The sequence below is a fragment of the Macrobrachium nipponense genome, chromosome 17 (assembly GCF_015104395.2).
Source record: "Macrobrachium nipponense isolate FS-2020 chromosome 17, ASM1510439v2, whole genome shotgun sequence".
NCBI classification, from domain to species: Eukaryota; Metazoa; Arthropoda; class Malacostraca; order Decapoda; family Palaemonidae; genus Macrobrachium; species Macrobrachium nipponense.
Window position 1 is genome coordinate 1,409,500 of NC_087210.1, and position 26,890 is coordinate 1,436,389.

General features: G+C 42.4%; 1 protein-coding gene across 1 annotated transcript in view; it reads left to right on the top strand.

Annotated features, from left to right (window-relative positions):
• Nucleotides 1-551: 551 nt before the first annotated feature.
• LOC135196106 (exopolyphosphatase PRUNE1-like) overlaps nucleotides 552-26,890 on the top strand; it is a 31,037-nt gene continuing 4,698 nt past the window's right edge. Inside the window, exons 1-7 of the mRNA XM_064222570.1 lie at nucleotides 552-667; nucleotides 9,864-9,974; nucleotides 12,840-12,967; nucleotides 20,845-20,996; nucleotides 22,143-22,256; nucleotides 24,310-24,421; nucleotides 25,204-25,345. Of these exons, the coding sequence (XP_064078640.1) occupies nucleotides 623-667; nucleotides 9,864-9,974; nucleotides 12,840-12,967; nucleotides 20,845-20,996; nucleotides 22,143-22,256; nucleotides 24,310-24,421; nucleotides 25,204-25,345 (804 nt within the window). The 5' untranslated portion in view covers nucleotides 552-622. The remainder of the gene's footprint in view (nucleotides 668-9,863; nucleotides 9,975-12,839; nucleotides 12,968-20,844; nucleotides 20,997-22,142; nucleotides 22,257-24,309; nucleotides 24,422-25,203; nucleotides 25,346-26,890) is intronic.

Genomic DNA, 26,890 nt, shown 5'->3' on the forward strand with positions numbered 1-26,890 from the left:
CTCTTAGAATTCATGTTTTTGGTGGTGGTTTATTCCTCTTAGAATAGAGAAAAGGCCCCAAAGGTAACAATGGTGCAGCGCCCCCTTAAGGGGCAGGGCCAAACTGATCAAAATTGCTCAAAAAGGTTTAAAACTGGACCTGATCCTTCCTTTAAGACTCCTTCATTTTCGTTTAACCTGAAGCTTTCTATGAACCTATAAGCTTCTTCATTTCTTTATTATTTACTGTTTCTTATTACATAATAATGCAGACATTCTGAGTTCTTTCCATTATTATAAATAAGGAGTATATTCGAGAAATCCATATTTACAATCAATCTACACCATTTTGAATTCTCTCTTCTGTGGTCTCTTTCAATCTCTTGATTGATTTCCATCCTTATTTAATCTTTCGGTGTTTTCGTCGTATTTTCTCGCCCCTTCGATCTCCTACGTTATATTTAATACAAAATCGTCGCTGTGATCTTTGTTATATATAAAAAGATCGTCGTTTTATTGGTTAAAAGTCAAATATTTTTTTAAAAACGAAGATCACAGTTGTTGATCTAGACATTATTTTCACATCTGCTTTGTTGACACGAAACCCAACGCCCGAAAGATAAGTCTTCACATTTGGGAGAAAATGTCGAAATTTGTCGATTTTCTCAACGAAACGAAGTCGACGTTGGTAAGTTCGTCGAATTTCAGGAAGAAATTAAATGTGGGAGTGATTTAAAGGCTTCTTTGAAATGGAAAAATACGTAAATAGGGTTGATTTTGGGCTAAACATGCGTAGACGTATATGGGGGTGCCGGTAGGCTAAGAGAAAGTCGACGTTGCCCTAAAGAAATGGGTCATAACTTCGATGCCCATCAAAAATAAAATATTAAATTTGGGGCTTCATTATCGGTTTATGTATCGCTTCATTTCAGCTTGTATTTTGTGGTTCAAATGTCATAAATAAGAGGAAATAACACAATAATAAGGCAAAACCTTCCCCCAAGTGTTTTACCCAACCCAACCGCTTTCCTATCGGTCCCCCTTTTGTAAGTCATAATTCTCCCGGTAGATCTAGGGTACCTATCCACGGCGGCCCAGACTATGCCAGTTGCGGTTTTTCTATGCAGTTTTACCTATTGAACAAGAATTTTAAGTAATATTTATTCGGACGACTGTAATTAACCCTCAGGGGCCAGTACTCTTAACATGGCGAAAATAACAATTGGACGCCCCAATTCCCTAGTGAATGTTCCCGTATCCCGTTGCGGTTACGATTTCCTTTGCAAGGGTAATTCTAAAGAAATAATAAGTTCCGCACGGACTGCAAGGAACATAACCGCGGTTACAACATCCACTAGGGATTGGGGCGTCCAATGTATTTTGCCGTGTATAGTACTGGCCCCTGGAGGTTAATTACAGTCGTCCGAATAAATATTACTTTAAATTCTTGTTTAGTAAGTAAAATAACATAGGAAAACGTCAATTGCCATAGTCTAGACCACCGCGGATTGCTTCTGTAGAAATACCATTCTCCCAAGTTATTTACCCCACCCAAAACCCCGAATACCATAGGATAGAGTTCAAAGGTAAATTCTAAGTTAAATGCAGCCGACCGAAAAAATATTATTACTTTAAATTCTTATTCAGGAGGTAGGCTAAAATTCTATAAAAAAAACGTCAACTGCCATAGTCTAGCCTGCCGTGGAATACTGGCTTAGATCTACCGATTTTACATTCATCCCTCCAAAGAAATGGTGCTAGGCACTATGCCCATGGCCTATTACACATACCAAGTCACTGAATCCAGAGGGCTGCAGTACTAGTCTCATTTTACCTAGAAATCTTCAATTATTATTAAGGTAGATCTAAGATGGTAAATATCACAAACAATACACAAAAGAGTTAAATTTTACAATATTTGCACTAAACTGGGGGTCTGGGAAACATTACGGCCATTTTTGAGAGAGGTCCAGTGGGGCCAAACCCCCCAAGCTAGGTTAGGTCAATAAGATCTGATCAGGTTAGGACCTGGCATTAGTATAGGAAAGGTTAGGTCAAGTTATGTATGATGAACGTGTCCTGGTCGGCGACTGGCGGGAATGAGGCCGCACAGCTATTTTAAAAGTTTTACTGCATACACAAGACATAAACTTAAAAACATCTAGAAAAGGCAGTAAGCATCCTTGTTAGTGACTGGCAGGAACCAGGGCGTGGTAGGCCTGGTAGTTGTCAGTTTCACCAGACACAAAAGGGGTAGTTTTGAGAGCGATAGGAACAGGCTCTAACGCTACTCAAGTAGACGCTTAGGCTAGCCATCAGTCTATGTTTCTGATCAGTGTTACTGAGGGGTTCCTCTGGCCAGGTCAGGGCTTGGCACCCTAAGTCAGATTAGGAAGGTAAGGTCCAGTCAGGTCAGGATACGGCATTTGGCAATCTAGGAAAAGTTAAGTTTTTTGTCAGAGGAAACTGTGTCTTATGTCCTTAACTGGCTCCAACAAAAGACATTGTACAGGCAGTCCACGGATAACAACGTTCCAAGCTTACAATGCTCTTAAAATATTTTGATCAAAATTTATTTCGTGGTTTATGATGCATGTTCTATGGTTATAACGCTGATCCGAAAGAAGAAATATAACTCCAAAATGGGAGAATGGAAAAAATTTGAGGTTTTTTAAGGAAAACTGAATTAAAATGCAGGTTACGTCGTTTTAAAGACACATAAAGTATTAAAAGTAAAGTTTTATACATTCAACTTCCCTGCCAGATATATACTTAGCTATAGACTCCGTCGTCCCCGACAGAATTTCAAATTTCGCGGCACATGCTACCGGTAGGTCAGGTGATCTACCGCCCTGCCCTGGGTGGCAGGACTAGGAACCATTCCCGTTTTCTAATCAGAATTCTTCTGTCGTCCGGACCGTCAACATTGTTGTTGGTTCCTCTCGATTGGTTTTTCTTTTTTCACCGGCAATTGATCTTCTTGACCGACTTTTGGTGACGTATCTGGATTGTTGGATTGGCATACGCTTTTGTGGACTGTTTTGTGGACTTGATTTTGGATTTTTCTTTAAAAATGTCTGACACTGGAATGGTTGTGAGACGTTGTGTGAATGTAGGCTGTAAGGTGAGGTTGCCGAAAGCTTCGGTAGACCCTCACACTGTATGCAAGGGTTGCAGGGAGTATGAATGTTCTTTCACTAATACTTGCAAGGAATGTGAGAATTTGAGTGAGAATGAATGGAAGAATCTAACTAATTATTTGAAAAAGTTAGAAAGAGAAAGAGTGAGGAAGGCTTCTTTTAGAAGTTTAAGTAGTTCGAGATCTAATGAACTAATTCCTAGCTTGGGATCTTCCCCAAGGGTAAGTATTGCTACTTCTCCTTCCATTTCAGCCCCTTCTCCTATTGCAGAACCTGTAGATTCAGCGAAAGAACTTGCGGATCTAAAAGCGGCCTTCAAGTTAATGGAAAAAAAACAAAATGGCTGCCTGCAAGGTAAGGCTAGTGATTTTTCAGTGGACAGTGATATAAGTGTCCCCAGTGTAAGTGGAGGGGGCATCTGGTCGGCTCCGCAACGTTCCCCTAGGTCTAGACCTCTTCCAAGCTCACATGCCCAGAGGAGAAGGAATGTCGAAAACCGAAAGGAGCTTGTGGAGAATCCTCACCGATCAGGTGTCCCTTCGGCGGTTTCTGTGACACCCCAGACTGCCAGGGATCGCTATTGTAAAAGCGTCCTGCGTGAGTGTTTTTCCTCGTCGGGATCTTCGTCTCCGAGACATGATTGGAGGGATTCAGATCGCTCGCGACCACTGAAGAGGAGCTGGAAGGCTCCGACGATTGACTCGAGCCCGGAAAACTTCCCTGAGGAGTCACCCAGGAGGCAGGAGCCAAGAGCCAGGAGTGAGGAGTCACCCAGGCAAGAGGCAGGAGCCAGGAGGCAAGAGCCAGGAGGCAAGAGGCAGGAGTCAGGAGTCAAGAGGCAGGAGTCAGGAGGCAGGAGTCAGGAGGCAGGAGCCAGGAGCCAGGAGTCAGGAGGCAGGAGTCCGGAGTCAGGAGGCAGGAGTCAGGAGCCAGGAGGCAGGAGTCAGGAGGCAAGAGTCAAGAGCCAGGAGGCAGGAGTCGGAGACTCATTTCTGGAATTTATGACTCTTCTCCAAACAGAAGCTCCTCTCCTTCAGATCGTAGGAGGTCTTGGAAAGACTCTTCCTCCAAACGAGAGCTTTCTCCTTCGTCTGATCGAGGTTTGGACGATTTGTCTGATGACGAACTTCCTGCAAATGAGGGACTCTCAAATTATAAGATCTTAGCCTCCTTGTTACTACAAGAGTTTGGAGACTCTCTTAGTCCGGCGGCTCCTCCTTCTCCTCGTTCTCTCTTTTCGAGCTCGGCTACGGTGAAATCTTCGGCCTTTCTTAAAATGAAACCTGCGATTTCCATGAAGAAGGCCCTCCAATCTTTAGATTCTTGGATGGGCAATAAGAAAGAGTTGGGAAAGACTGTATTCTGCATGCCTCCTTCCAAACTCCATGGAAAGAGAGGTATTTGGTATGGACAGAGACTATGGGTCTTTCTCTTCCTGCTTCGGCAGATGCGGACTTTGCCAATTTAGTGGATGCCTCCAGACGTCACTCTTTAGGATCGGTCAGATCTACGTGGAGCATTTCGGAGTTGAACCACTTTCTAAAGGGACTTTTTGTCACTTTAGAGGTGTTCAATTTTCTGGATTGGTCACTCGGAGTTCTGGCTAATAAATCTAAAGATCCGGAGTTTCTTAAGAACCCAGAGATTCTACATAGCGTCCTGTCTTGCATGGACAAGGCAGTACAAGACGGTTCGGGAGAAGTTGCTTCCCTATTTGGTGCTGGTCTTCTGAAGAAGAGATCAGTCTATGGATCCCTGTTATCAAAAGGGGTTTCTCCGAGCCAGAGGACAGCTTTATTGTTCGCCCCTCTGTCAGATCATCTGTTTCCTTCTCAGTTAGTGAAGGATATATCTCGCTCGCTAACTGAGAAGGCGACACAAGACCTACATGTACAAACGTCCAAGAAGGGCCGTCCTGTAGTGTCGACGAATAAAAAGGACTCTCGTCTCCTCAGCGCCTTTCGTGGAGGTGCAGCGGCTCGTCCCCCTGCCAGAAGAAGAGCTCTGACAAGAGAGGAAGGTCTTCCTTCAGACCTTTCAAGAAGACAAAATGACTTGTTGTTCCTTCAAGCACCAGTGGGCGCCAGACTCCTGAACTTTGCAGGAGTCTGGGCAAAAAGGGGAGCCAACCCTTGGTCAGTCTCGGTCCTAAAGAAAGGATACGTAATCCCCTTCGAGGACAGTCCTCCCCTAACATCTACGCCTCGGGAACTGTCAGCGAGGTACAGAGACCCTGTAATGAGAAAGACTCTCCTTCAAATGGTGGAACAAATGTGGGAAAAGGAGGCCATCGAACTTGTGCAGGATCCACACTCCCGGGATTTTACAATCGCCTTTTTTCTAGTACCAAAGGCATCGGGGGGGTGGAGACCAGTACTGGACGTAAGCGCTCTGAATCGCTTTGTTCAGAAAAAGAAGTTCCGTATGGAAACGTCCGCCTCAGTAATGTCAGCTCTTCGTCCAGGAGATTGGATGGTCTCTCTGGACTTGCAAGATGCGTATTTCCACGTTCCCATTCACCATTTGTCAAAGAAATATCTTCGATTTATGATAGGAGACAAGATTTTTCAATTCAGGGCTCTGTGTTTCGGCCTGTCTACAGCTCCACAGGTCTTCACCAACCTGATGGCGAATGTAGCAAGATGGCTTCACCTAGAGGGAATAAACATCTCCCTCTACTTAGACGACTGGCTGATCAGGGCCAAGTCGGAGATTCAGTGCTTGGAGGACTTATCAATAACAAGAAACATGATAGAATCGCTGGGATTACTCGTGAACCTCGAGAAGTCGCAGCTGATCCCCAGCCAGAGCTTGGTCTATCTGGGGATTCAGATGGATTCTCGGGGTTTTCGAGTATTTCCTTCGCGAGAGAGAATCACTCAAGGTTTGTCGAGAATCTCGAACTTCTTAGAGAGAAAGAAACAGTTCAGCGAGGGATTATCTGAGCCTTTTAGGGACTCTGTCTCGCTAGAAAAGTTCTTCTCTCTGGGGAGGCTTCACCTTCGCCCTCTTCAGTTTTTCCTGAAAGGGGTGTGGAGTTGGAAGACGGGACAACTCTCAGACACCTTCCCGCTTCCACAAGAGATAAAAGATCACTTGAAGTGGTGATTCCTTCCTCTTCAGAAGAACGAAGGCGTGTCGCTTGCCCTGCAGAACCCAGACCAAGTGTTATTTTCCGACGCTTCGGAGTCGGGATGGGGAGTGACGCTAGGAGCAAGGGAGGTGTCAGGCACCTGGACAAAGGAACAGGTGTCCTGGCACATCAATTGCAAGGAACTAGTGGCCATACACCTAGCCTTAAGGTTCTTCGAGGAGATAGTCAGAGGCGGGGTGATACAGATAAACTCGGACAACACCACGGCTCTGGCTTACATACGCAAGCAAGGAGGCACGCACTCTTTCTCCCTCTATCAGTTAACAAAAGACCTGTTAACCTGGACAGAGGAAAGAGGCATAACTCTCCTCACAAGATTTGTGCAAGGGATAAAGAATGTGAGAGCGGACAGACTAAGCAGGAGGAATCAGGTCCTTCCCACAGAATGGACTCTACACGCAGAAGTGTGTCGAAGTCTTTGGTCCCTGCTGGGGGGAGACCTCACATAAGACCTGTTTGCGACGTTCCTCTCCAAAAGAGTAGAGATCTTTTGCTCTCTAGTGGAAGATCCGAGAGCCTTTGCAATAGACGCGCGTTTCTCCTGGATTGGTCGGGTTTAGACGCCTAACGCCTTTCCCCCACTTTCAAGAATCCTGGGGGAAGTGCTCAGGAAGTTCGTAGCTTCAAAGAGCACGAAGTTGACCCTAATAGCCCCATTTTGGCCAGCCCAAGAATGGTTCACGGAGGTACTGGAGTGGATAGTGGACTTCCCCAGATCTCTTCCAAGCAGACCAGATCTACTCAGACAACCCCACTTCGAGAGGTTTCATCACAACCTCCCTGGTCTCGCTCTGACTGCCTTTCGACTATCGAAAGACTTGTCAGAGCGAGGGGCTTTTCTCGCAAGGCTGCAGGTGCTATCGCTCGAGCCCGCAGATCTTCGACGAGAAGAGTATACCATCGAAGTGGGAAGTCTTTAGGAGGTGGTGTAAGAGTCAGAAGCTGTCCCCCTCCACCAGTACCTCTATAGTTAACATTGCCGATTTCCTCCTCTTTCTGAGAGAGGAATCGCACCTATCTGTGTCAACAATCAAGGGGGATACAGAAGCATGCTGTCTTCAGTATTCAGGAATCGAGGGCTAGAAATTGCAGATAACAAAGATCTACATGATTTGATTAGATCTTTGAAACTTCAAAAGCAGCAACTCCTAGAACGCCTAGTTGGAATCTGGAGCGTGGGTCCTGAAATTCCTTTCCTCGGATAAATTCGAGCCTTTACATCTGGCTTCCTTCCGCGACGTCACTAGGAAATGCTTATTCCTGTTGTCCCTCGCTACAGCCAAGAGGACGAGCGAATTGCACGCTCTGGACTCCACAGTGGGATTCAAAGGAGATGCTGCTATCTGCTCGTTCCAGACATTGTTTCTGGCAAAGAACGAAAACCCATCAAAACCTTGGCCCAGAAGCTTTGAGGTAAAAGGTCTATCTAGCCTCGTAGGCAGAGAGACAGAGAGGTCTCTCTGCCCAGTGAGAGCTCTTAAATTTTATTTAGAGAGAAAGAAACAGATGGGAGGTTGTCAACAAGGTCTTTTGGTGTGCTGTGAAGAACCCCAAAAGACTCATGTCCAAAAACGCCTTGGCCTTCTTTGTGAGAAGCGTAATTACTGACGCACACAAGAACTGCTCGGAGGAATCCTTCGGTCTTCTAAAGGTTAAGACCCATGAGGTGAGGGCAGTAGCAACGTCCCTGGCGTTCCAAAAGAATATGTCTCTTAGAAATATCATTGAGACTACTTATTGGAGGTGCAATTCAGTGTTTGCGTTTCATTACCTGAAGGATGTGAAAGTGACTTATGAGAAGTGCTTCTCTCTAGGTCCATTTGTATCAGCAGATACAGTTCTGGGTCTTGGAGCAAAGACTGATCCTTAAAATATTTTGATTTTATCGTACATAAACCCTCTTGTCAGATATGTGCTTGGTTTTCTATTAGCAAGCTCACGGATGTCGCACGGGCGCATAGTGTCATTGCTGGTAGGGGATCAAGGGTATGTATGGCTAGTAGGGGGGTACAAAATATATTTTGTATAAATGAACGTGTAATTATGTTTCGAGTTTTTTGTTGTTGTTTTGTAAGGAGTTCGGGGATAACTCCTTGCAATCTTAGAACTAACATGGATGTTAGGATCAGGTGATCGGGATCGGTGTTGTGCTCCTTGAACAAGGTGTATTGTCATGTTAGTGGAATAGCACCCAATGACAAAGGCCTTTAGGCTCTGCCGAGTAAGTGGATAAGACCCATTGGCCGACCCACAAGAACTCTTAGCCATAGATCAATATCTCGCTGAAGGCTCTTGAGGCTAAGCAGACTCCAAGGCAGTAGCCGCGAAGTCTTCAGCCTAATAAGGTAGGAACCAAGGTTTATTAATACCTACAACATATGTTACCTGTCTATTTCAGTAGTTAGCTGTCTCTTACCCACCACCAATGGGTGCTAACAGCTAAGTATACTATCTGGCAGGGAAGTAGAATGTATAAAATGATATTGTCATGTTACAATAAAGTTTTATACATACTTACCTGACAGATATATACGATTAATGGCCCACCCAGCCTCCCCGCAGGAGACAGGTGGAAGAGAAGAATTCTGATTAGAAAACGGGAATGGTTCCTAGTCCTGCCACCCAGGGCAGGGCGGTAGATCACCTGACCTACGGTAGCGTGTGCCGCGAAATTTGAAATTCTGTCGGGGACGACGGAGTCTATAGCTAAGTATATATCTGTCAGGTAAGTATGTATAAAACTTTATTGTAACATGACAATATCATTTTTCTTATGATTTTTGGTTTACGACGATTATCAGCTTACGACGCGGCGTACGAACGTAACGACTGTCGTAAAACTAATGACTTCTAGTAAATATAATAAAAAACATAAACATAAAGCAGTAAATACTCTGGTTGGCAAGTGGTAACAACCAGGCCATAGTAGCAAGAATGGAAAATTTTGGTTAGCATAGATGATGAATGTTGGCTTAGTTTTAAATTTAGGCCTGGCCTATGAGAGAGCGGAGATATCAATTTTAGTTTTCCCTTTTAGTACTTGTGCCTGTAAAGGTAGTGAGTGCCCTACGTGTTATGCAAAACATCAACATGTGCAATCTGGTAGTGCATCATGATATTGCACTATCCAGTACAGAGGAATTTTATCTTCTTTTCATAAAGCTGATGTTTTCCTGGTAGTATCTCCACTTTTGCTATTCATAAATTTAAAAAGACATTTCCCATTTGTTGTAGTGATTGTGTACATAGCACAGCACACATCTAATTGTTTTGTGTAGAACTTCTGCCTCTTTCTCTTTCACATATGAATACTTTATTTTCTGGAAATTTAGTAAAGTAATAACCTGTTTGCCATGTCTTATGAAGGAGTGTACAGTATCATTTTTAACTTTGTAACAAAACACTTACATAATATTGTAATTAGGCCATTGGTGATATTTGGACTACCAGAATGTTAGTGTTGCTCTTTTTCCTCTCTACAGTTTAAACCAATAATGCATTATTCACTTTCATTTTCATTCAGTACATACCTAGAAAGTATGTACGAGTGATGAGTCATGAAATAATCTTACAAATTTTGTTTACCTTAGGTTTCATCCTGCCCCAGTAAGTTGCACATAGTTTTGGGAAATGAAGCCTGTGATCTGGATTCTGCTGTGTCTGCATTAGTCTATGCATTTCTTCTTTCCTCTCTGCAAAAGGTAAGGCAACATCAGGCCATATAGTAAAGGGGTTGAATGCAGAGTAAGGGGTCAGGATTAAAGTAGGTCTAGTAGACATTTCAGTAGTAGCCGTTTCAGAATAAATGTGACCTAACCAGATGCACCTTAACCTAACTTAACCTCAGACACTGTTCCCTAACCTGGCCAGGACCCCACAAGTAAGTCATGACCCCTCGCTCTGCATTATTATGATATAATAAAAATAAAGAAGACTCAAAACAACAAAGACTATAATATTGTAACCTGCTTTTCAATATTTTCTATATATGTATCTTACAGCCAACAGCAGTTCCACATATAGTTCCTAACATAAGCTAACCCAACCCACACTTTACACAACATTCAATTTAAAAGATATATCCTAAAAATATATCACATCAAAAATGGGAGAACATGGGAAAAATCTTAAGTCTGCTAAGTTGAGGTGTTACTTGTATGTTGCATAAATATTGAGTCTTATCTCTGATGGGATTCTTTTACTAGAGGAACCCCCTTACTAAGTCACAATTATCAACTTTAGTATTTGATACCTTTCTTTTCTTAAGTTTTGCCCTTTCCTGATAAGGTCATTATAGATATGATACTGCTACATTTCGCATAAGCTTGGGTGTATAGAAATCACCTCGTCTTTCTGTCTTAAAGTTTGTAAGGGACAATGATTTAAAAGCTTTTACTTGATGCGAAAGTTGCTTAAAACCACAAAATGTTTTAACTCATTGAACTACTTCGTAATGAGCATTACCCTGAACCACCATCGTTTTGACGAGATCAGATCTTAAGGATAGCTGTGCTAATTCAGAAGTTACTATGACCTCAATCAAGAGCTAGTAAGATCAGTGTACATGAAAGAGAGTGTCTTCATATATGTATTTGTATTTACAAGATGAGGGCTGCATTTGCCTACTTTTAAGGTGCGCTGACACATGACATGCCCCAATTTAGAGAGGCATACTTGAGAAATTAAATTTACCCCCATCTTCTTTAATCTTCATAACCCTGCCTAATTTTGATTCATTTGAAGCCTTTGATCCTTTAATATTAAGATATTACCGTAAACAGTAAAACCTGTATTGGTTTCATCATAAAACTATTCCCAGTAGGAGGTTAGTGCCATCAGTGCACCTCACATAATGTACTGTAGGCATTACTGAAGGTACTTTGCTGAGTCCCTATGACCCCTAGCTTCCTTTTACTGTAGTATTACCCTTGTTCTTATCTTCGTTCTTTCATCTTACTCTCCACCCTCACCTAATAATTAATTCAACATTATACTGTATTTTCAGCACTGGATGACTTCATAGGTCACCACACTTGGCCTTTGTTTACATTTTATGTATGGCTCCAAATTCAATGGTGTACAGGTTTTGGGTATGGTACAAGCAGTACAGATTTCAACTGTAAAGGATCACTTAAAGTGGAGACCTCAAATTTTATAGCAGAGCTGTATATTAGTTTAGCTTCTATGAAAAAATATATCTATGATATACAAGGGTAATTTTACCATTTTTGCAATTGCAGAAAGTGTATTGCAAGTACTACTTAGTGATCTTGATTTTACTAACCTTTCCATTTGAAAGATGTTGTATTGGCTTCAGATCTTCCACAGCAGAAGTATCCTCCAAGTTGAGAGCAGTACATGTGGGCATTATGAGAACAAGGATGCAGACAAGATTGCAATGCAAGCAGGAACAAAATTACTTCCAGGAAGATTGTGGATCATATGTGAAACCTTATACCAGATAGTAAATTAGCAAATGAAATTAGCCAGTCAAGGTGGGACTTGATGGCTTCTGCCTTGATTAGAGAGTTCTTTTTCTTCTTCTTCTTGGCTTCAGATCAGAGGACAGAATTCCCAGGTGTTTCTAACACTCCTTGAGCAACTCTTGTCTTAATTTTTTTGGGCAGATGTAAATTTCAACTCTAATAGTGTTTTTAAATTTGTTGCAGGTGCTGACCTTTTAAGAAAAATTAACAGTGTTAATTTAAGCAGCATTACACTACTGCAACTCCATGTCGTACTCAGACACTATACATATTATTGCCTTGTAAGGTTCTTTTGTATCACAAATTATATAAACTGCCCTGTCACTAGATATTCAGCATGTAATAGTCTCACAAAGAAGAGAAGACACTTTGTTAAAGGGAGCTTTTATTGAGGATACACTAAACAGCGGATAGCTGTAAAGTGTCTCTTTGACAAACCTAATACAGGGGTAGCTTTTACCACTTGGTGCAGCTTACTTTATTACTTTATGTCAGAGCACAGTATTTACCAAATCGTGCCAGAGAGACCCAAAATGAGGTCCCCATAGTGGGCTAGTGCAGTCAATGCACCACACGCAGTGTACTGTAAGCATCACCTAAGGCTCTTTAGTGTCCCTAGCTTCAAGCCTTGTACCTCTCTGCATATTCTTTCTTCCAACTTACTTTCCACCCTTTCCTTACAATCGTTTCCTTGTGCAACTGCGAGATTTTCCTCCAGTTACATACTTCAAAGCTCTTCAATCACAATTTCCCTTTCTGGTCTGAATGATATAGGTCCTAGCACCTGGCTTTTGGCTTAAATTCTGTATTCCATTCCCAAAGTGAACTTACAGCCACAGAGAACCAGACCAATTATGGAAGAGCACATGGTGAGATGCTTCTCTCTTACTTTTGATTACCATATCACACCACAGTTTGACTTACCAGCCTGACAGATTGTGCGCCTTTAAAACAAACTGGTATATTTGTAAACATTTACATAAAAAAAATGTTATATCTATAAGAGTATGTTTCCTTGGTCTTACATGTTTACATGCTTGAACTCTGAAATAACAAACTAATGGTAATTTTTCTTTACAGGGAGATGAAGACAAGGAATGGGTTGTAGTTCCTGTGTTAAATATTCAACAGGAGGACTATCCATTGAAGACTGAGGTGTCCTACTGGTTGAATAAGCATAGCATCACCCAAGAGCATATTGTGTTCAGGTACTGTGTACAGTATTATCATTCCTTTTTAGTCTGCCATCTTTTCATGTATGGGGCCAGGCATAAAATGAGTTCTCGCCACACTATTCTTCTCCTGCATTTCCCTTTTAAATGTCCTTGTTTCGACTTAGTAGAGAAGTATGCACTCACCATCAGTTGTCATTCTTATTGCCTTCTGAATTCCAGCTTCATAATACAGTCTGCATTTATACCACAGTTCTCTTCCATCTGCTGTCCCCCATTTGCTTTTATCCATTTTAAGCATAAAGAATCCCATTTTCCATGTACTACATACAGTATGGTTTACAATCCTCATTTCACTTGACAGCATCTGCTACATGTAATGTGTACAGTAATATTGTATTTCACTTATATAACTTACCCGGTGGTTACATATAGCTGTCGTCTTCTGACGTCACGGCAGAATTTGAAATTCGCGGTAGCGCTAATGGTTTGACAGGTGATCCCTCTACTCCCGCCCTCTACCGGGTACCGGGAACCATTCCAACAATAAATCAGAAGTTTCCTGCCGTCGGAACCGGTAACACGGTTCCTCTGCTGGTTGGAATTTGGATTGATCATCTTGGTTTTCTCCTTTTGGTGATGTACCTTGAGTTTACTGATCTTTTTGCTAGCGCTATAGTTATTTTGGTTTGGATATTGTTGTCCTTTTTAGGAATTATTTTGAATTCTTCACGATGTCTGACACCGGCTCTGTTCAGTATAGGGTGTGTAGTAGTGGGTGTAAGACTAGACTTCTTAAAGCTTCACTTGATCCTCATTCTACTTGTGTTAGTTGTAGGGGACGTGAATGTTCTTTTGAGAATACGTGTGAAGAATGTAAGTCTCTAACATCTCAAGAGTGGAAGGCACTGGGAAAGTATATGAGAAAGTTAGAAAAAGATAGAATCAGAAAGGCTTCGCAGAGATCTTCTTCTAAGTCAGTGAGTAGCCAGGATATTCCTCTGAATTCTGTTAATCCTGTTCCTATTAACCCAGTAGTGGTTGCTCTTGCCCTCGAATCTGTATCTCCCGATCCCGATCCCGTGTCAGTATTACGAGCCGATATGGACTCGAAATTTGTCTCTTTCCTCACCACTATGCAGAAAATGGGTGAGACGTGCAAGAAGTGGTAGTTAAGTGTGATATAAATTACTTAGTGCAAGTGTAGTGGAGGAGGTGGTTGTTCGGCCCGTTCGTTCTCCTAGGTCTAGGCCCCTGTCAAACTCCCCAGATCTGGGAGAGGCATGCGAAAACCGAAGGGAGGCGAGTGGGATCTGCTCCCGAGCAGCCACCCCCTCAAGCAATCCTGTAGCCGTATCCCAGGATGCTGTCGCTCACCATTGGAAAGGTGTTGCGAGGAAGTGTTTTTCGTCAAGCGACTCTAGTTCAGATGTTTCCTCTTATAGAGGTTGGCGTAATAAGACTTCTAGACCGCTGAAAAGGTCTCGCGATGTGTCGCCTGCTGCGGTTCCCAAGGGAGGTGGCGGCTGCCGGACCTTCTTGTAGTTTTTGGGAGGAGCCTGAAGCTTTTTCTCCGGCGGTTTCGATTTATCGCCCTTCTCTCATAGAAGTGGAGAAGCCGAACACGCACACTCCTTCGGAGCCTTCTCCAGAGCCTCCTCAAGCGATAACTCCTGCGGCTCCAGACGTGTTTGTGGATCGTCCTTCTACGCCTCCCGCGCCGTCTACGTCGGTGGATCCTCAACCTTCGGTGTTTGAACAGATGAATGCCAAGTTAGGCAGTATCTTGGAGCTTTTTGGCAAGTCTCTTTCGTCCCCGAATGCGCTCCCGACTGCCTTACATCTTCCGCAGACTACTGTGCAGTCCTCTTCGCAGGCTCCTTTGCAGTCGCCTCTTCAGGCTCAGACTCTCCATGTGACTCCTCTTCAGACGCCACTTCAGGCGCCTGGTCGGACTCCTTTCCTGACTCCGTCTATGGCGCCACGTCAGGCTCTCGCTCGAGCGCCAGCTCAGCCGCCAGCGCGGCCGCCAGCTCAGTCGCCAACGCAGCCACCAGCTCAGCCGCCCGGATTCGTCTCAGTACAGGCTCAGACGTCTTCTCCTACTTTCTCACACCCTCCTCGGACGCATCAGGGTGTGACTTCGCCGAACAGGATTCCTCTTCCGATGGAATGTTCGCCAGTTTCGTCGAAGGAAGCTTCGGATTTGGAGGAAGAAGGAGAAGGTCTTACAGAAAAAGACAAGCATTTGTCGGGGTATAAACTCCTTTTACGATCCTTTGTTGACAACTTTGGAGATTCTTTTGCGCCTTCCGTTCCAGTTTCTCCTAGTTCGCAGTGGAAAAAGGACAGTAAGCCTGACTCCTCGTCCTCGGTTCACGCGTCTCGTCCTCTCGATTTCGGCTAAGAAAAGCTATTCAAGAAGTTAACGCTTGGCTTTTGGAGAAGAGGGAACAGGGGAAAAATGTTTTTTGTCTTCCCCCTTCGAGACTTTCGTCAAGGAGCCGTGTTCTGGTATGACACTGGAGAAGTTTTTCCCTGGGTGTGACTGCCTCCGCTCAGGGAGACTTTTCTAGTCTCATGGACTCTTCCCGCCAGAGCAGTCCCTTAATACTGCCTTAAGATTTTTCTTTTTTCAACCGAAATGAACTGGAGCATCTTTGCAAGAGTGTTTTCCGTGTTTTCGAAGTTGTTAGCTTCCTGGATTTGGCCATTGCTTCGCTGGCCAGGAAAGTCAAGTCATTTGGACTTTCGAAGGAGCAGTTGAAGGATTTTGCCTCGGTACTGGATTGTATCGATAAAGGCATCTGTGATGGAGCTTCGGAGCTCGCTACCATTTTCGCCTCTGGAGTGTTGAAGAAGAGACAGCTTTGGTGCTCCTTCTTGTCGAAAGGGGTTTCATCGAACCAGAAGTCTGCCTTACTCTTCTCTCCTTTGGACAAGAAACACCTTTTTCCACAAGAGATTGTGAGCGAGATCGCTCAATCTTTAACACAGAAAGCGACCCAGGATCTTTTATCACAGTCAGTGAAGAAAGCCCAGGAAGATAACTCCGGTTCTTTCTGCTTCTCGGAGTGCTCTCCACGGAAGCTCCTAAACCATTTCGAGGGAGAGCTCCCGTTCGATCTCCAGGTTTCGTGGGAGAGGTAGAGCCTCTTCTAAAACCACTCCCTCTTCCATCAAGAAGTAGGCCCGTAGTCCTCCACACAGCAGTAGGAGCCAGATTACACCTTTTCTGGCAGACCTGGTTTCATCTCGGAGCGGATCCTTGGACGGTCCAGGTCCTGAAGGAAGGATACACCATTCCGTTCATCAAGCACCCCCCTCTCACAGAATTTCCTGTGAATTTGTCAGCCTACTCGGAGAACTCCGAAAATTTGCCGCCCTCCATCAAGAAGTTCTCGCCTTACTGGCAAAGAGGGCCATAGAGTTAGTGGACTCTCCGCAGGAACCAGGATTTTACAATCGCCTTTTCCTGGTAAAGAAGGCCACGGGGGGGGTTGGAGACCGGTGTTGGACGTCAGTGCCCTGAACGTCTTTGTCCTCCTGAAGACGAAGTTTTCTATGGAAACGACCCAATCGGTATTAGCAGCGCTTCATCCTGGAGATTGGATGGTTTCCATAGACCTTCGGACGCTTATTTTCTTATTCCGATTCATTCGGAATCGAGAAGATTCCTGAGATTTGTGTTCCAGGGCCGCATTTATCAGTTCAGGGCCCTCTGCTTCGGCCTGTCGACAGCTCCACAAGTGTTCACCAGAGTTCTGTCGTCAGTAGCAAAGTGGCTTCATCTAGACGGGATACGAATATCCATGTATCTAGACGATTGGCTTCTCAGGGCAAGGTCCAGACAGAAGTGTGTGGAGGACCTACAAAAGACTTTAAGGCTGACGGAAAGCCTAGGTTTGCTAGTAAACAAGGAAAAGTCATGTCTCACTCCTTCTTAGGAGATAGTTTATTTAGGAGTGAGACTGAATTCAGTTCTTTTTCAGGCTTTTCCGTCTCTCCAAAGGATCGACTCTTGCCTGAACAAAATGGACGAATTTATCGTCAGACAAACTTGCTCGGCGAATCAGTGGATGAGCCTTTTAGGAACCTTGGCTTCAATAGAGCAATTTGTAAGTCTGGGCAGGCTCAACATGAGACCACTTCAATTTTACTTGAAGCAGAAGTGGCAAAGGAAGAAGTTCCCAGACTCCTTCGTGTTCCCCATCTCGGAAGGAATCAAACAGGACCTCCTTTGGTGGAAATCAGAAGGAAGGCTAGATGAAGGCTTGTCTCGAAGCCAGTTGAGCCCCAACCTTACGCTTTTGTCAGACGCCATCGGACAAAGGGTGGGGGAGCTACTCTGGGGTGGGGAAAGGAGTGTCGGGACTTTGGGCAGATTCATCAGAGAAGCTGGCACATAAATCTAAAAGAGTTGAAGGCGATTCATTTGGCTCTAATGCACTTCAAAGACAGAGGTAAGAGGGAAAGTAGTGCTGGTTCAAGCAGACAACAACACGGCTCTCTCTTACATCAAAAAACAGGGGGGGACACACTCGTTCTCTCTGTGCGAGAGAGGCGGCGAGAGACCTACTCATTTGGGCGAAAGAGAACAAGGTTGTCTTGAGCACAAGATTTATTCAAGGCTCGAAGAATGTAAAGGCGGACATCTCAGCAGGAGAGGACAAGTCCTCTCCACAGAGTGGACGTTACATCCTCAAATATGCAAGAAGCTTTGGGGGATTTGGGGATGTCCTCAGTTGGATCTCTTCGCCACAAACAAGACAGCTCGTCTACCACTGTATTGCTCCCCAGTTCCAGATGAGGAGGCGTTTACAGTGGATGCCATGCTTCTGGACTGGTCAAATCTGGATCTGTATGCCTTTCCACCTTTCAAAATGCTAAGATTAGTTCTGGCAAAGTTCAGAGGTCATCAGAACGTCAGGATGACTCTGATAGCCCCGTTTTGGCCGGCCAGGGAATGGTTTCCGGATATACTACTGCTGTTGACGGACTTTCCGAGAGAGTTACCGTTAAGGAAGGATCTACTCAGACAGCCCCACTTTCTGAGGTTCCATCACAACTTGTCCGCTCTTCGACTAGTCGCCTTCAGACTGTCGAGCATCTCCTCAGAAAGAGAGGATTTTCAAAGAGAGCTTCAAGGGCTATTGCTAGACCCAGAAGAGAATCCTCTGATCGAGTGTACCAAGCTAAGTGGGTCCAATTCAGAGCTTGGTGCAAAGAAGAAGGAATTTCGTCTTCTAAGACCTCTATAGCTCAGTTAGCTTTCTACCCAGACAATTAGGGGTTATAGAGCTATGTTGCCTTCTGTGTTCAGACATCGAGGATTAGATATTTCTAATAATCAAGACCTCTCAGACCTGATTCGTTCCTTTGATACGACCAAGACAAAGGAGTCAAGAACAGTAGCTTGGAACCTGGATGTAGTTCTTAAATGGCTGATGTCAGATAGATTCGAACCGATCTCCTCTAGTTCTTTTAGAGATCTGACCAGGAAGACACTTTTTCTTTGTGCTTTAGCATCAGCTAGAAGAATCAGTGAGCTGCATGCTACTGATAAGAGAGTTGGATTCGCTAAGGGCAATGCCATTTGCTCATCAATGCTGGGGTTTTTGGCTAAGAATGAAAATCCCTCACGTCCTTGGCCTCGTTCTTTCTCTATAAAGAACATTTCGGAGTTAGTGGGGCCTAATGAGCCTGAATGTCTTCTCTGTCCAGTGAGAGCACTTAGACATTATGTGCAAAGGACCAAAGGTATAAGAGGTAAGAGTGATAACCTGTGGTGTTCAGTGAAAGATCCTTCTCGTCCTCTTCTAAAAATGCGGCTCTCCTCCTTTTTAAGGAATTTTATTTCTGAGGCACACGGACAATGTCAGGACTCAGATATCAAAGTGTTTAAAGTCAAAGCTCATGAGATTAGAGCAGTGTCTACGTCTATGGCCTTTAGACGTAATCTGTCTTTGAAAGACATTATTAAATCTACATATTGGAGAAGCAATTCTGTCTTCGCATCTCATTATCTGACAGATTTGCAAACCATATATGAAAATTGCAGTACATTGGGGCCATTCATTGTGACTGACACGGTATTGGGTGAGGGAGAGAAGGATGTATCCCATCCTCACTAACTTTTCTCCTTGATTATGTTTTTTTTATTTTTAAGGTTGTCTGAAGATACAGGGAGTTTTTTGAGTATCTTTCAGTATTTTAATGTCTTGGTGTATTTCTTAAACGGTTGTGGTGATCCCTCGTTTTTCATTGTATTTTGTGGTGATTTGTACTGCGCCCTGAGCAGGGGACACTTATAGTTCTTGTCCGTTACGGTCACGTCCTCAACGGCAAGTACTTATTATTGTGTCCGACGCACGGATCCATATATCCTGTCGGTACAATAAAGACCAGCAGACTACAGAGGCAGTAACCACTGAGTCAGCGGTCTTTAAAGGTAAGGAACCTATATCTTCGGATAATTCCAACAGTTGTTATTTTAGCTGCCATTGTCCCACCACCTAAATGTGTCAATCAGCTATATGTAACCACCGGGTAAGTTATATAAGTGAAAATGACATTTTTATAATAATATAACGTTTCACTTATACTTACCCGGTGGTTACATAACGAAGCCCGCCCTCCTCCCCTCATATGGACAGGTAGGCATGAAACTTCTGATTTATTGTTGGAATGGTTCCCGGTACCCGGTAGAGGGCGGGAGTAGAGGGATCACCTGTCAAACCATTAGCGCTACCGCGAATTTCAAATTCTGCCGTGACGTCAGGAGACGACAGCTATATGTAACCACCGGGTAAGTATAAGTGAAACTTAATATTATTATAAAAATGTCATTTTTACCATACACTTCTACCTCAGCATCCACACAACCAAGTCCCTCTGTGGTTACTATAAGCTTGCTGTTCCTTACAGCGATTTCCAATCTTCACTTCTCTATTTCTTCCCATATATTAAACATTTCTCAAACATCACAAAAATTGCCTCTGTTATGTATTGGTTTCCATCGTACAGAGTCAGGCTGATTTTGTTACTTATCTAAAAGCCCAGATGCCCAAAGAATTTGTGAAGTAGAGGTGGAGAAGCACCCTCCAGAGGATGGATACCTTTTACATTTTTAACAGGGTTTCAGATGCTGGAATTTAACCTAATAACTGGGAAATATGTTACTTCTGTTGAGAAATTTAACAAAGATCATCTTAAATCTACCAACTATAGGCAATTTCCACTCACTAGTTGTCCTTGTAAACAAAGGAAATAATTACTAATAGATAAATTACTAATAGATTAATAGCTGGTCATCTTCACACACTGTTTTATTTGAGGGTGCTCATTACCACATTATGTGGAGAGAGTAAATATTTAGGAATGATATTATGTATGTTAGATAAAAGGAAAGTTGTACCATTGATTAGTGTCGATTATGTTGCAAATCATGCACATATTGTAAGTGTTACTTAGCTTTTCAAATGAAACTCAAAATAACGAGTTGTGTGTATCAATGGACCCTTATCAGACAGGGATGTGACATGCTGTGTTTTCTCTTTTCACCCAGGTTTTAGAAATTGAATGGAATATAAAATTTAGGCCAAAGGCCAAGTGCTGAAAGGGAAACCGAGAGTAGAAAGGTTTGAAAAGTGTTACAGGATGACAACCTCGTAGTTGCTCTATGAAACAACTGCTATGAGAGGGTGGAAAGATGGAAGAAAACGGAGGTACAGTCAAAGGAATGAAGCGGGTTGCATCTAGGGGCCGAAGGAATGCTGCAAAGGACCTTAAGTAATGCCTACAGTGCATTGTGTTAGGTGCACTGATTGCACTAACCCCCATGGGACCCCAGGTTTTTGGGAATTTACAGTAACTATTTTCACATTTATTTACTCATCAGATCTTGATTTCAGGAATGAGCTTGATGAAGCAAGAGAAAAAGCCTCAGCTGTGGAGTTGACCTTGGTGGATCACAACGTGCAGGCCATAAACGATAAGGATCTCGAACCCCTGGTTGTTTCCATCCTAGACCACCACAAATTGGAGCGACCTGATCCAGAAAGTGGTACGTGTAAGAGCAATTTCTGAGCAAGCTTATGATTTTCCTTTTTTTTTTCCAATATAAAGGATAAGAAAGTAGCATTTGCTCCCAACTTTTAAATAGAGTTGTATGCATTTTATATGGCCAATTTTTGCCTTAGAAATTTTACTGTTCTCTTTTTTTACCACAAAATAGCATTATGGAGGTTGCTACTGTTCATGCAAACAGTAGTAGTAATACTTTGTCTGAAAGCATTAAAAATCTGTAGTTTATTTAGCTGATGATAGTAGGTTGGGATAAAATGTCAGTCACAAAATACGTAGTTGAAGCAAGAAAGGTAACAGGGTGTGTGCAAAAGCATTTAATTATTTTCTTTCTTCCATCTTACTCTCTCATCATTCTCCTAACAGTTGTTTCATAGTGCTTCTGTCAGGTTTTCCTGTTACATCTTTTCAGACCTTTTTACTCTCAGTTTCCCACTCAGCACTGAATGACTTTGTAGGTCCCACCACTGAGCCTTTGGCCTAAATTTTTTATTCCATTCTATTCTACCCATTTTGTATGAAACTTTTCCTCATCATTTCATGCTAATCATAATGGTTTCCCATTCTGGTTACTCATTTTCTTCATCTGCTTCCCCAAAACCTCAAACTTTCTCCAACTTTTCCTTCAGCCTTTTGTAAAGTCCTCACAAATTTGCTCATGCTACTTCACCCCCTCAGATTGTGTCTTATTGGATGAGGGACAGCATTTCCCTCTGACATTAATCATCCATTAAAGATTTTTTATTCATTTCCCTTTACCTCCTCTTCCCTTCTCTCCATCCTTCATAATTGTACTAATCTTATTATCATCTCCATATTGGTTGTGGATTGTATCATGGATTTTTTTTGTCAGTGCACAGACTTCCAGTAGAATCATTCTAATTAGTATAAAAGCCCGAGAAGAGCTGTTGTTAGGCTCAGAGGTCTGGATAAACTAATCCTTTATAATAATCAAGTATGACTTCATTTCTGAACAACTGCAATAGCTTTGCCATTTCTTATCCTTCTATAGTACACATTGTTTGCGGATTGTATCAATATTGTACTGGTTTCCAATAGAATTCTGATTTGTGTAACTTCATTTTTGAACAGCTGTAAGTTTTGCCATATCTAATCCTTCCAACAGTACGTGATGGCGTTCAAATTGAAATGGTTGGTTCGTGTTGTACATTAGTTGCCGAGGAGATGCTGGAGAAATTACCTGAAATCATGGATAATACTACAGCTAGTTTGTTGTATGGTAAGTAGATGTTCATGGTTGCTGTTCTCAAATATGAATAAACAAAGTCTTAGCTATGGAAGCTACTGCATTTCCTTTCAGTTATATTGCAGAAAATGTGTACAGAAACAGCCAAAATTCCTTTCATTCATATTATGTCAGCTTTAAAATTTAAATAACTGTGTTTGTACGTCACACGTATTATTGTATTATTGTCATCTTGAAGTGGTCTACTGAATTTACTGAATTGCACATCTAGTCTCTCATAGGGCTAAAGAATTAGTTCTCCTATGAGAGTCGGACATTGTTGGTATTATTGCTGTACTCTACCTTCTGGTTATTTAAAAGGCAGACTGCTTACTAGTGAACAAATATAAAAACCAGTACAATCATTGTTGAGTAAGAGCTACCCCTTTGTGGAAGGGTAATCCACACATTTCTTCTTCCACATCCAGAGTCCTCTCTTGTCCAAGCTTGCTTTGTCGTCCTGCCATCTTACTTTCCACCCTCTCCTAACAGTTGTTTCATAGTGCAATTGAGAGGCTTTCCTCCTGTTACTCCGTAAACTTTCGAGCCAATCTGAAGACTGAAGACTTGACAGTAGACAAAGGCCGCGGACGATCTGTGGAAGGAAGAGATGACATCTGCACAGCTCCCGTAGAAAGGTCATGTTCACCGGGTTGAGAAGTGTTGTTAGAGAAGCGGTCCCCGCTGCGGGACATTTCTCATATGAAGGACACGGTCCCAATCACGCAAGGTGGGTTGTAGCTGCCCTTCAGACGCGACGTCATCCCCTGCAAGGCCATCAGACTGTCTTCTTCACGACTGTGGCCTCAATCTTCATCCTAAGAAAAGCACCTGCAGAAGAGGACACTGCCACTGCACTCTCTCAATAAAAGCAGTCTGATCATGTTAGCTGTTATCAACAAAACACCCAAAGACGCATGGTCGAGTTGCCTGTCAGAGGCACAGCCTTCCATACGGTGTACAGAAACTTAACTGCAGTAAGGAACATATAGGGATCCGAAGAAACTCGTACTGTTGAAACTAAACCTATCCCAGCTCTGGAAGAGATAGAGTGCCAAAGCTGAGGGTTTGTAAACATGTAGGAACAACTAAGCAAATAGTGTTCCTATTCTACCTGTTGAATGTCCAAGAAGAGAAGTCAGACTCCACCTACTCTCTCCCAGGTGCCACTAAATCTCGTTCTGTTGTTTTTAACTGGATCCAGCTAACACTTAAAGAGATTTTCCCTACTTACACCATAGGTTTGTAAGTTATGAAAAATACAAAATGATTAGAACTTTGTCATTTTGCATTCAGAGTACGCAGATAGTTTTGCATTCAGACTGTGTGAATAGGTTTGCATTCAAAATATACAGTAGTACATTCAGATGACACAAATAGTTTTGCATTCAGGTTAGTGATTCCCAACCCTTTTTTGCCCTTGCCCCATCTAATCACCTCTTAGATCCTGTTGCCCCATGTGGTTTGTTTATTTGTATGGTGTTTTTACGTTGCATGGAACCAGTGGTTATTCAGCAACGGGACCAACGGCTCTACATGAACTTCTATCGCCAGAAATATACATCTCTCACACCTCAATGGAATGGCCAAGAGTCGATCTCTCGCGGCCAGCAAGGTGGTATGCCAACACCATATCAACCACGCCACTGAGTGCTTATATATAATTCTTATCTTCATGCAGAGGAAGCCTAAAGGGCCATTAACTTGATTTAAGCATTCTTGAATTGGTGCCCCACCCTTCAAAATCAAATATTACACCCCATGTTGGGAACCTCAGGGTTATGCAAATAGTTTTGCATTCAGACTACAATTTTAGATTGTTCGTACCTGCCAGTGGATCCAGCATATGAACAAACACCCTTCCGTCTGGAAAAAAGAGGACCGAGAGTCTGGTGGAGACTGGAGATGACATATGTGGGAACTGTATGATTGATAGGTTTGTAAAATAAATATATATATGTGTATTTTTTCTATTATAATTTTTCCTTTCAGCTTTTTAAATAAAAATATTTTACTGCAGTATTTGTAACAGATTTCTCTTCAACAGGAACAATTATTTTAGACACTGTTAACCTAAATAAAGAGGCCAAGAGAGTCACTGAGAAAGATATTGAGATATGTCAGCGTTTACAAAGTCTTATGAACCTCAAGCCAAGCAAGTAAGTTTAATTTTTTTTTTAATTTTTGCATGCCTGTATTCTCTTCACTGTTGGTTCTTCAATACTCAGAGATTTTAGAATGTTTTCTGCCCTTACTGAAGCTGAGTCTCCACTTTCATGCTTGTGGCAAAGGTTAAAATTATTTATCCTATCCCAAAAAGAGAAACCTCCAAAGATTTTCCCCCATAGGGGTAGTGCCATTTGTGCACCTCACATGTGCACTGTAGGTATTACTTGAGGTTCTTAGCGTCCATTTGGCCCTAGTTTTTACTGTACCTCCTCGATTCATAATCTCCTACTTTCTTCAGCCTGACTTTCCATCTTCTGCTAAAGCGAGGTTTTTCTCCCGTTACACCTTTCAAACCTTCTTTACTCATAGGCCCCAGTGCTTGGCCTATGACCTAAATTTAATATTCTTTATTCTCCTGGATTTTTCAAGTGCTGACAGGTGATTGACACTGTAGAATAATAGGTGAATCAAGTGATAGGGAGTCTGCTACACACATGAGATGGCACCATTCTCTTTGGAACCCTTTGCTTCATCACCTACTAAATGCATCCCAGACAATAAAAGGCTATTTTATAATGAATGTTAGTTTGATTTGTAAAGGTATCATTGTAGTCATAGTCATTGAATTCATTGTTGTTTCTTTTCTCCCCTGCACTTATTAAACTATTAGTTGATAATTTTTCTTACTCCAAATTTTAAGTACTTTCAAGTCCTTCTAGGCTTCATGGAGTCCCTTTCATTTTACACTAACAGCTAAACCTTACCGTTCCAGTGACGACATATTCAGAGAACTTACAACTGCAAAGAGTAACGTATCAAGTTTAACATCGGAGCAGTTGCTCAGGAAAGATGTTAAAGTTGTAGAGGGACAGGACGTTACAGTTGCAATATCGTCAGTTCCGATGTCAGTGAAAGTAAGTACTGAAGTATATTCTTTTAGTGTTTTATATTTTAAACCATGATAAATATTTTGCCATGATGATATTATCCAGATGAACCCTATTCATGTGGGATATGCCCCTAGGGGCCATTGACTTGACATTGTAGCTTCCAAAGAACACGGTGCTCGTTAGGAAGTACGAGAAGGTGAAGGGAAATACAAAAAGATATCATCTCTTCATAAAAAGAAAAAATATGAGATCATTTCCGGTTTAATTTTATAAGCTCTGTTTCATCTGAATAATATTTGTCATACCCAGAAGAAAACCATTTGAGAACTAGAAATATTTCTCCCGTGTACTACAATCTCAAAAGTTCAGGTGAAGATGCAATACATTACTACCGTAAAACAATTCTCCTTGTACTTTTATTTTTCAGTTTTATTCATCTATTTATTTGTAAATTTTTTCCTTTCTAATAACTGATCTATTTTTTCTCTATGTCCTATTACCTTATATTGCTTCTTTCAAAAAACACCATATTCTTTAGAAACTTGAATTGCAAGTCAATAGCCCTTTGGTAGGCATGTTCCCTATGAATAGGGTTCTTCTTCTGAATAATGAAAACAATGATGATAATAATAATAATAATAAAAGAAAGCCTTTGACATGATACCTCACACATGGCTAATAGAATACAGTGGGCAGCTGGAATACAGTATCCTTACAAGCTCTGGGATAAGACCAGCAGAGGTTAACATCAAGAGAGGAATCTTTCAAGGCAACTAACTGTCCCCACTATTTGGCAGTAGCCATGAATCCCATGACAAAAGTACTGCAGAAGATGGATGCTGGGAACCAACTCAATTTGGAGGCAACAGAATTAACCATCTAATATTCATGGACAACATCAAGCTGTATGGTAAGAGCATCAAGGAAACAGATACTGTAATCCATACTGTAAGGATTGTATCTGGGGACATCAGGATGGAGTTTGGAGGGGAATGATTGTGCCAGTAGACCAAACATGGTGCTGATTGAGAAAATCAAGAAGTATCACTCATTGATGTTGCAGTACCATGGGACACCAGGGTAGATGAAAATAAAAATATCCCTGAAAAGGAAGCTGGAAAAAGATGTCAAATTAGCTCCGGGACTCAAGCAGAGGAGCGTGCTATTAAACAGCACTCGCACCGAGTAGTGATAGACTCCTATGGAGGCAGGATGCAACCCAGAACCCCACACTTAAATATCACCCAGTTGAATAGTATGACTGATAGAAAAAAAAAATAACAACTACTCTATGGATTCTGGATGAGTAGGTTGCACTGAAAATGTGTGGTGAAAATATATGTTAGTTCTAGAGCACCTGATATTTTTACTTATCAATCGTTCATTACTAATTTGTATATTTATTGTACGTTTGTTGTTACGTGTTCTCTCAAGGAATTGTTGCTCCAATACCTCGTATTGGAGAACATAGGAAATGAAGAGTATAATGGCTGTTTCTTGAATTTTGATACAGGTACAAAATGTGTCTTTTAAATGTATTTGTAAATTCCAGCTGGACAAAAACAGAAT